The sequence below is a fragment of the Semicossyphus pulcher genome, unplaced genomic scaffold (genome assembly GCF_022749685.1).
Source record: "Semicossyphus pulcher isolate SPU_LCO1_2020_fin unplaced genomic scaffold, fSemPul1.0.p SCAF_11, whole genome shotgun sequence".
In the NCBI taxonomy this organism is placed as follows: Eukaryota; Metazoa; Chordata; class Actinopteri; order Labriformes; family Labridae; genus Semicossyphus; species Semicossyphus pulcher.
Genome location: NW_027211615.1, coordinates 9,615,216 through 9,626,038, shown reverse-complemented (window position 1 = coordinate 9,626,038; position 10,823 = coordinate 9,615,216). Strand labels below are relative to the sequence as shown.

The 10,823-nt window shown below is 42.0% G+C and overlaps 1 protein-coding gene across 1 annotated transcript; it reads right to left on the bottom strand.

The window, feature by feature from the left end:
• Positions 1–3,383: 3,383 nt before the first annotated feature.
• LOC138585281 (uncharacterized) lies at positions 3,384–10,509 on the bottom strand. Its single transcript, XM_069657567.1, has 21 exons — positions 10,487–10,509; positions 10,343–10,401; positions 10,168–10,254; positions 9,966–10,087; positions 9,729–9,872; positions 9,476–9,574; positions 9,220–9,390; positions 8,741–8,843; positions 7,740–7,960; positions 7,237–7,393; positions 6,942–7,153; positions 6,749–6,863; positions 6,401–6,600; positions 6,192–6,306; positions 5,944–6,113; positions 5,764–5,858; positions 4,535–4,665; positions 4,019–4,208; positions 3,722–3,863; positions 3,536–3,632; positions 3,384–3,454 (listed from the first exon to the last, which is right to left on the bottom strand). Exons 1-21 carry the CDS (start codon positions 10,507–10,509, stop codon positions 3,384–3,386), a joined length of 2,724 nt encoding a protein of 907 aa, XP_069513668.1.
• Positions 10,510–10,823: the final 314 nt, after the last annotated feature.

The window sequence follows — 10,823 nt, the reverse complement described above, 5'->3', positions numbered from 1 at the left end:
TAAAACAGTTTTCTTACCTATTCTAACCTGTTGTCTTTTTTGTTAAAGCTTCTATGAGAAACTTTTCGGTTGTGTTGATTTTACTGCCCCCTGTGGACAAAGTGCTGATCTTGTCCCGTACATGTGTTGTAACAAATCTCCTGCTTTCCTTGAACAGTTGAACACTAACTTGTCAATCTTTGCAGTTGTAAATATAGGACGGGCTGATGTGGCAGCATGAAGTTAACAGCCTTGCCTGGCACTTACCCCCTGGCAGTGGTTACAGGCATTTAAAAAAAACTAGATATAATCAATCTTGTCACTGACGGTCTTGTTTGCTCTTCTAGCTCACATAGACGCATCAGTATTTTTAAGTCGATTGTATAAGCAGCTAAACTCCTCAAAGAAGCTTTAAAGATCCATCTCTTGTCAAATCTTATTTGTATAGCGCCAAATCATAACCAGAGTTATCTCGAGACACTTCACAAAAAGAGCAGGGGTCCGTTTCACAAAGCGGGTTTAGTGAAAACCCAGAGTTTGTTAACCCTGAAATGAGGGAAACCTCAGGTTTGCCGTTTTAGAAAGGGAGGTAACTTTAACTCTGAGTTGGTTACTATGGTAACTGAGTCTGTGAACCTAACCTGGTCGCGAGCAGTTTTTCTTCAGGACACTCAGAGTTTCGCTCTGTCTCCTCCCTCTAGAATATAAAACCCTCATTCGACCTCCTCATTCGTTCAGCCCGTCTCACGCGTGTGTTTGAGCGGTAACCGAATTAAAAAAACCTTGCATCTCTGTGCTGCTCTGACCCCTTTGCAAAAGTCTTTTATAATTATGATAAAAAAAATCAAAAGACAAATCTGTGTCAGTCATTTTTAGATTTTCCACCACCACTGCTGAGAGCACTCAAAAAAGACACCTTAAGTTATTGGATTTTCTTTTTTTAAACCAACACATTCAGTTTAATCAACATGAATTATAATGTATGTGAAGTCAGCATCATGTTAAGGATAAAGCTAATGCACATTATTGCTCCTAAATTAATATACATTTTAGCTTCTGGTCGTGATTAAGTATTAAATAGACCAGTTCAAACTTGCAGATTTACTTGAGCAGCAGTTTCTTCCCACGCCGCTTCTCTCTCTTTTGCAGCTGCAGCCGTGTTACTTTATTTTTCTAAAAACATGCTCGTATTCGCTGAACGTCCACATGAGGATTTCGAGCTCCACTGGTGTGACGTAGGAGGACCTCTTTTTGTGTACCGTTGCCATGGTGAATCGTGGTGTCGGGGCTTCATTCATACTGGCTTTTTACAGTCAGCGTGCACGCACTTAACTCCGGCTGAACCTACTCAGAGTTGATTGAACTAACTCTGATCAGCTGTTCTGGAACCGAAAACTCAGTTTCCTATCTCAGAGTAGATCAACTCAGAGTTCAGGGTTAGACTCAGAGTTTGTTGAACCTTCTTTGTGAAACGGACCCCTGGTCTAGACCGACTCTTTGTTATGTTATTTAAAGAGGCCCAACATGAATCACCATGAGTAGCACAGTAGGAAAAACTTCCTTTTAACAGGCAGAAACCTCGAGCAGAACCAGACTCATGTTGAACAGCCATCTGCCTCGACTGGATGAAACTAACATGGGATAGAAGGAGATGCAGGATAGAGACGGGCAAAGAGAGCAACAACAACATATGTTCTTGTTACATGAACAACAGACACATACTTATGGTTACAATGCCAATAATAGTGATAGACTAGTAGTTGTTGCAGTCGAGCAGGTCCTCTGCAGCAATGATCCTCAGGAACCTTCAAGACAAGGGAGCACAAGAACTCCCGGAAAGATATGTGGTTAGTAATGTTAATGGGACCAGAAGATGCAGTTAATGAGCTGCATTAATATGGCAGAGAGAGAGAGAGAGAGAGAGACAGACAGACAGACAGACAGACATACAGACAGACAGACAGACAGACAGAGAGACAGACAGACACAGAGAGACAGAGAGACAGAGGAGCTTGGTGTGTCAGATCCCCCGGCAGTCTAAACCTATAGCAGCGTAACTATGGGCTAGTCCAAGCCTGAGCCAGCCCTAACTATAAGCTTTGTCAAAGAGGAAAGTTTTAAGTCTACTCTTAAAAGAAGAGAGGGTGTCTGCCTCCCGGACCTTGACTGGTAGATTGTTCCAGGGGAGGGGGGCCTGGTAATTGAAGGCTCTACCTCCCACACTACTCTGATAGACTTTAGGTACCACAAGCAGGCCTGCATCCTGGGAGCGCAATGTTCTAGAGGGGTAATATGGCACTATGAGCTCTTTAAGATATGATGGTGCCTGACCATTAAGAGCTTTGTAAGTAAGAAGAAGGATTTTAAATTCTATTCTAGATTTTACAGGAAGCCAGTGCAGAGAGGCTAATACAGGAGAGATGTGCTCTCTCTTCCTAGTTCTTGTCAGCACACGTGCTGCAGCATTTTGTACATCTTGTCTTAAATATGACTCGGACTAATGTTTCCTATTTGAGTATTTTGTGAAACGCAGTAGAGGCATTTCTTTTAAAGTGATTTCACATAATGCTTGAGCACTGTTCAGGTGTAATGCCAGGGTGTTCTATCAGCAGGCTAATCTTAAGCAGTGAATCCATTATTTCCAAATTGTGTTTTAACACCAAGGTTAGTTACTTGATACATTTTATAAATGTTGAAATTAAGTAATTTTACCAAGCAAGGTTTAATGCAGTCTAACAATGATTCATTTCTCACTCAAGGGTTTTATTGTTTTTTTTTTAAAGAGTAAAAAAGTGGAACTTAACTGGGTTAATCTCCTGGTCAGTTATTGTTCAGTCCATTAGTTCTTAAGGAACTGTTAATTGGCACTCCATACACCTGAAACAGGTTGGTTTCTCACACTAATGCAAAGCTTGTTGAATATTTATCTATACAATGAAAGTTCTACAATGTAGTGTTTGAGTGCCAAAAAAGTAACACTTTTCTATATTAAATCAGATTCCATTTTATCCCTCAGTGTTACCGGAAGCAACCAACTACACAAAGGATGCAGGATTATCTTACAGTGTGAACTTATTGAACACTTGCTCTGCATACAATATAATGTTTGCCAGGAAGTTAGTCTAATTACAGCATTTAGAATGATTTCAGATTGCATATTTGTACATCTTTTAAATTATGACTAACATCTGCTGTGTTTGTGTGTACCCGATCCATCCTTTGTTAAAGTTTGCACACAAAAGGGTCTTCTTAAACCCTTGATGCAACAGAGCAAGACTGAAAAAAATGACAGAAACCACAAAGCGCCATTGTGAGAGTCGAGTCTTCAAATAGAGCTTGCAGGATAATATTTAAGGAAACAAAGCCAGGGTGAATTCTTGTTAAAAATCTTTATTAGGTTTTTGTTAACTTAGAATTATTGGTCCTGATGAGACATGTTGGAAACTCTGACCTTCTGATATGGCTCGTCTTTGACCTGTAGATGTAGAAAAATTAAATACATTAGCCACTTTAAAGACATTTTATAGCAGTCCAACCATTTATCTGGACTTCCCACCTTTTATCCCATTTCCCTGGTTTGAACACGGTCCAGTACAAACTCCGCCCAGAGGATTTCTGGCATCGCAGATCACCACATCACAGTGGACAAACACCTACAAGGTATGAACACAGATTTATTAAGATTGTATTCTTTAGTTTTACATATCTGAAGCATTAAAAAAAAAAAAGGTTTGGAATTTACCTGGTTGCTCAGATTGTCTTTATCTTCAGCGAAGGCGAACATCTGGAGCTCGAAGCGTTTGACGTGAGAAGGAAACTGAACTCTGTCGTCGGCCCAAACAGGATGGAGGACGAGCTGGTGCGGGTCCACTGGGTTTGCACAGCTGAAAGGAAAATATTGTTAGGAGAAGAAGCTCGGCCCCAGTGACACAGAACAGGCAACAACTCTAGTAAGATAAGGTTTAAAAAATTACAAAATGTAACCGGAAAAACCTAAACTGTCCCAGCAGGCCAGGATGAAGGATGACTGGTACCTTACCCGTTAATGATGAGGTTCCATCTCGGTTGCGACGTCCTGTCCTCGTCCAGCGTGGCCCAGCAGTTCTCCAGCTCCAGAGACACTTTGGGGTTTGTCGACTTCATCAGCTCCACCTCGAAATACAGCGGCTGCTGCAGGTACTTTGCTACAGGATACTCCTCCACTTTGTGGAACTCGCTGTAGGAGTCGTCTGAGTGAAGAGAGACAATAAACGGTGACCTAAATTATTATTATTGATTGAGACAGGAGGAACAGCCCGCACAGAGAACTTTCAGGTGTATAATCGAAAGTACATTAAAACTAATCATCTTAATGACCAAGTGGGAGGATGAGGACAAAGAACATCAATGACCTTGATGCAAGAGGTCCCATTACTTAACCCACATGATTAGGATCAATGTGAGAGACTGCCTCCAGATTTCAAAACAGAGAACATGTTCAGTTTACTTATTTAGAGACGAAGCCATTTTAAGGTTAAGGTAGATTGCAGGAAACAGTGCATTCAGATCTTCTTACCCAGAGCGAGTCTCATCGCCACTTGTAGCTCGCCTTTAGCGTTTTCAGCGTACGGTTCACTCCTGCGAGGTCTGGCGTGGAAGGCCACCGCGTGAGTTTTGTTGATGTCATAGTAACAAGAAACCTTTAACCTGCAGAGAAAGCAAGAGCTTAGTCAGTGTGCAGTGGTAGAGTTAATGAAAAGGACATTTCCACATGGTTTCTGACAAGACAATGAAGCTCCGATTTACTTCTGGCAGGTACTCCTCCGCTCACATCTGTAATACTGCCAGAGAACAAGTCATGTTGTAACTGTCTACTTAAAGGAGCAGTTCACCCCGGGAAAAAGCTACTGTCAGTCAAAGCTGGTGTTCTCTGTAATCGATAGGAGTGATAATATTTGAAATTGGCACCATAGCTGTGGAGACAGCTTGTGGTTTCGCCCATTCTACATTCCTACAACACCCAGCGTGCATTGCGCCCCTCCCTCTGAAAGGAACGGCCTGGCGAGAGACGCTTGAGTGAAATACTAATGTTTTCCAATCAAGGACATTGATCGCTGCAGGCAACGGCTCAGAGCGGTACAGAATCCGAAATACTACAAGAATATATGGATCGTCTAAAAAATCTTCAGGTCTGCAGTCTACATTTCAAACGTGACGATATTGACTGAGACATGACATCGGAGGCAGGCGTCCTAGATTGAGGAAGTGCAGTTCAGCAACCTCCCTGGCCTCTGCCTAGAGGTTTTCCAGGGCCCATTGGAGAAGCGGATAGCGTCCTCAAAAGGCACAGAGAGAAATTGCATTATTTCTCTACCGTAATGGCATTAGCTCCCCATAATAGCATGATAGGACTGAGGTTGAAAATCAGCGAATTGGCCCTTTAAATAATGTCCGATTCGGTTTCATGTGTAGCTTCCATTAGAGAGAATTAAGACTTTTGAAACACATTTCAGTTTCAGATCTCCCAGGTTATCCATCAAGGGCAGCAACTAACCATTTGTCATCCTTAATCTGCAGAACCGTTTCTAAATTAATGGTTTTGATCAATAAATTGTCACACAATGAAACAAATTGTGAAAAGTCCAAGAAGACATCTTAAATTACATCGTTTTGTGACCAAATATCCAGAAGATACTGAGTTTACTATCACACAAATCAATTAAGGCAACCTTTTGACCCTATCACTAAAAACAGTTACAGAGCTGAAACAATAGATGGTTCTTCTTAAAGTTTGAAGACACTCACTCGTACTCCGGCTCCTCCGTCTTTGATTCCCTTTTCATCTCAAGTTCATCTGGCAGAGAGATCTCATTCTCATACAGCATCATGTTGGGCAAAAACTGAAAAGAGATTTTATGGATATTTTCCAGATGCAGACTGTCAACACTGAGGTGAATTGAAAAAAAAAAAAAAAACATAAGCTACCTTCCTGGTTGTCCCACAGGAGTTCGCAGTGAAGACAAAATAAGCGTAGCGGTCGTCGCTGTAGGAGGGAGCACAGGCGGGGTCTCTGAGCCTGAGCTGACTCGGGTTCAGACTGGGAACGGACTCTAGTTTTACAGCCCAGGCCGTCATGGTTCCATTAGGAAAACACTCTGAAAGACACGACAGGATATTATACATTGAGGTTTTTGTCAAGACAGTAAAAAGAAACACTTTTCCCGCTAACAAACCGGTCAGAGTTGAGAGGTAGTTGCAGCCCATTGAGAATTCTTTGATATGGTTGTTTGTTTCCGGGTTCCTCAAAACGATATTGAGTCTGCTCCTGATGGTCGACGACTGAACAGCCTGATGGGTTTACACAAAAAGCACAAGACATTATATGGACAATATAGGAATTACACCGAGAAACCCCTGCACAGTCAACAAATTCTTACTATACCTCAAACACAACATCCGGGGAAGAAAACGGCACCGCAAAACTGAAGTGCGTTCCGTTCTCCATGAAGCCGTACTGCTGAGCCAGGCTTGAGGTCAACATCTGATTTCCCACTACGGTCTGAAAGTTGAAGCCGTGAGTCCCGTATTTCACCAGGACGTAGAAGTTTTGATAATCACAGCCACCGGAGATTGAGGGAGGAACTGTAGAGGGAAATAAAACATTTTAAATGCAACTTGACAGAAATGTAGCTTTGTTAAATTAAAGTAGCATTGATCATTCACTTAGGTTGCAGTGCGATTCTTATTTTGACCCCTCTTGGGAGCATAAATCAAATCCATAAGTACACACCTATGTCTACTAAATTAGCGTCCAGATAAGCAGGGTGAGAAAACGGAGCGAACTCCGGCAGGACCAGCAGGCCAAAGGTCATGTGAAGAGAGTAGGCAGTTATCCCCACTTCTCTCTGGAGGGAAATACACAGATGTTATTAGAAATAAAAAACCTATAGCATTTCATTTCCTACGTTTAGAGTAGAGTTTACCGCTTGTAGTACGACCGGGTCCGTGAAAGGCACCTCCAGTGTGAAGACCTTAGAGCTGCTGTTAGGGGACGCGTGCTCCAGGACGTTAAAGCCTCTGACTTTGCAGTCGGCCACGGAAAGAACCTCCGAGGGGAAGGTAATGTTCATTAGTGCCACATCAGAGCCGAAGGGCCCGAGCAGCACTTTAAAGACCTGCTCCTCGGGAACGGTGTCTGTGGGGTAAAATAAAAAAAGAGGAATGACAGCAGCTTGTAATGAATTTTAAACAACAGAGAAGCATGAAAATAAGACTCACTGTCGATAACTTGCGGAGGTTGAGACAGTAACGGTGTTGTGATGGGCAGGTGGACTCTGTATCGTGTGTCCTCCTGAGATGAGTCTTCAGTCCAGAGCAGCTCAAGCATCGGCTCGATGGTGTAAGAGGTGAGGTACTGATCATCCTGGACATGACTCTAAAAAACACTCGAGTTCCTCAGTAAAAGGTTTACTCAAAGGACATCTTGTAACCAGGCTGTTGTTAAATGTGTCTCTAATTTGGGTTTTACAAGTCTCTCATCTCAAATTTATGATTTTGAAGAAATTAAATCATAAAAGTACAAACGATGAAAAGTCCAGTGGTGGTTCAGATTATGCTTAAATATGCAAAATGTCTCAAAAGCCTTTAAAGACAGCATGATAACTCTTTAAGTCAGTTTCGTCACCTTGTGGGAGAGGCATAGTTTATACATGCAACAATAAAAACCTAATTTATATACGTTAAGTCTATAAGTTGTAGTAGTTAATCTCAGTGCCACTAACCTTAAAGTAGCCACCAGCAGCACCAATAGGAATTTCCACGATGATGTGTATGTCATTGACGGACAGGGAGTATCGTCTGGCGGCCATCTCAGCAGCGTCCAGTCTCTGACCATCGACGCCCATGTGCACCTCCAACAGCTGGAACTGACCCGAGGAAATCAGAGGGTCAATGTGCCGCGGCAGGAACCAGCTGATCGTATTTGGAGTGAAAGAAACGCTTCCTGTACGGAAAACAAACAGAAATTTAGACACTTAAATTGAAGATCCCTCTTTAGAAAATGTACACAGATATAAAGTTCAAACATTTGATCTTTTCCTTTAACTGGTTATCTAGAATATGAAAAAAAAACAAAAAAACTTCCTTTCTTGCCAAGACTTAATGTCTTGTGGTTGAAGCTTCTTAGCGTCATGTAGCTTTGTATAGCTAGCTTAGATCTGCTTGAAATGTGACAAATGTTCTCATTGGAGCTTTAGAGCTGCTAGTTTGCTGATTGTCTCTCAATAGTTAAACAATTACAAAAGATCTGTAGTGTAAAGAAGACATTTGTGGTTGTAATGGGAGTTTACTGGCAATACCACATCTTAGCAAAGTTGCCAAGCTAGCTGTGTTCTGCCATTAGCTAAACGAACTAGCTGCTAGCTCCACCTTCATATTAACTGTGAACATCAGTAATATTCTTTCATTCTACACAGCAAGAAAGCAGAGATGATTAGTGTAAAACTATTTCTTTAACTTTCATTTTCTGTGACTTGTATCGGTATAAAATATAGCTTGCGTTTAAAAAAGCGCTAATTTGCTAAGATAGACGGTCGAGAGGAGAAATGAGTTGACCTAAGAGCAGTCACATTTGAAAATATTCAGTCTAAAGAGAGAAAAATTTAAAGATACTCAAGTATAATTTTTGACTGCAAACACCCTCCTGCTTTACAAAAACCAAATACAAGTGCGTCTTTAGTGCTAGCTACCATCCTGCCTTCTGTTATGCTAACATGCCAATTACCCTCCAGTATTGGACAAGCCGCTTCTGCATCGATCTGAGTCGCCAGCCACTTCTTTTCAAATACCGTCGAGGTTTTGAGCACCGTCATGGGCACTCCTGCGACCTGCGGGGTTAAAGTTACAGAACATTGTGTCCAAGTGTTTGTTTTATACATTCAAAGCTTTAATGAATGAGTATCGGTGCATACTGTTGAAGCAAAATAACATTACATTCCTAAGGATGTGTGTAATTCAACAAAATGGAGGATGCAAGTACAATAAGAGTAGCCTCCCAATGTGTATAACTGTGCCAAGTGGATTTCAGACGGAGTAATCCATTTAAAAGGCAGTTTGATTACATTATTTGATCTAAACTCAATAGTTTACTGGCTGCAAGTGTAAGCAAGTAGTGAGTTATCTAATGGACTGCAAGTAATTCAGCCAGAAAGTCCGCCTGAGAGGAAGTCGGTGTTTGAAATGCTGTGACTGCAGTGCACTTACACTCTGGGTGTACGTTTCAGGTGAAGTCTTTGGACTTCGCAGGAGCAGCCTCGTAGCAGTGTTTGCTATCCCATAGCCGTTTCTCTGGGCCTCGGCCACCTTCATGACCCTCTCCTCAGGAGTGAAGAACACGAGTGTTGTGATTCTGAAGCCTGAGTCTATGGGTTGTTTCTTAAGGGAAAATTAGCATCAAGTTAAATACAGAAAAAAAAAGGTTTCTAGAAAATTAAAAAGGGACCAAATAAGCTCATCAAACCTCAGCGTCTCGTCGAGGAGCACCATACTTTGAATTAGCCTCTTGGACGGGATGTTCAGGCAGGACATAATCGTCAGGCGCTGCCCTCTTCACGGACACCTAGAAATGAGGCTGCTCCATAAGTGACAATCAATCTCTCCCCATCCCTCTGCAGCGACATCAAATGTACCAGCCTTGATGCTCATGTGGGACATAAAGCAACTTATCATATAGACTGAACATGACCCCTGAGGGTCCTGCTGCCTTCACTTGCCTCCATATAGTTGCGGTTGCAGAGTATTTCTCTAGAGGCCCAGGTAGTGTAGTGGCAGGTTTCTGCCACCTGGTACAGCTCGTCCTCACCCATCCGGTTCCCGTGCAGACGGAGGTTTAATGTTGTTGTGAATGCTTTATCGTCCTGCAAACATCAGGAAATAAGACTCAAAATGATTACCACATTAAAACGCACATTTGGCGCCACTCTACAGAATTATATCTCCGGTTTTGTTACCACATTTTGAGCAAAACAGTTTTGAAGGGAGGCATAAATCATGGCGCTCCCCAGCTGGTTTATCTTCACACTGAAGCCGCACTGAGAGGCTACAGTAGATGTAAGAAGGATGGCAGAGTTATCTGAGGAGGGAAAGAGGGCAGTTAGAAGAAAAACGTGAGACAAAGTGAAAGAAACATTGTATTAAGCAGCGTCAGCTTACTAATGACAGCAGAAACTTCTAGAAGATTTCCTCCAAGTGGACCCACATCCACACGCATGACGTTCCCCAGGCATTGTGAGTGGATATCTGGGATTAAACATTTATATTAGTCAGCAGCAAAAGTAAAGCTGTCATCCAGACTGTGTTAGGGGAGAATAAAGTGTCCAAAACTTACTTATAGACGGCTTCTTTTGTGCCTCTATGTGTATAATTGCAATCAGGAGAATGAACCACCTGAAAAAGATTGAAACGTTTTCAAAGTGGCAAGAACAATCTGAAACTTTGAATCAAAGCGAGGAATAAAAACTAAACTACCAACCCCAGTCCAAATATCCGAGCCATGACTCAAAAGGTGGAATAGTGGTAGTCTCAGAGGCCCTTGTATTGTGCAGCTTTATTTGAAGTTTGTGGTCGGGATAAACTCTGTAGGCCAACCCTTTGGTCTGGTAGAGAGAGGTTCCTGCTCACAAATAAACCCACGCACAGGTGGATCACATTACAGCCTGATGGGGATAATTGTGCAGTGTGTTGTAATCCGGCCTCAACTGAGACTTTGCATGTTAAGATGTTGATTGCACTTTTTGTAGTTGGCTTAAAAGGCTTTAAAAGGTAAAAAAAAAAAATGAATAGACATCATACAAAATTGATCATATAAT

Bases quoted from the DNA above. Each gene is read 5' to 3' on its own strand.
- LOC138585281 (XM_069657567.1), bottom strand. From the start codon at position 10,509: ATGGCTCGGATATTTGGACTGGG. The intron at 6,114-6,191 runs GTTTGTTAGCGG...CGTGTCTTTCAG, and splicing joins CTACCTCTCAACTCTGACCG to AGTGTTTTCCTAATGGAACC. The intron at 4,666-5,763 runs GTGAGTGTCTTC...CTTTCTCTGCAG, and splicing joins ACGGAGGAGCCGGAGTACGA to GTTAAAGGTTTCTTGTTACT.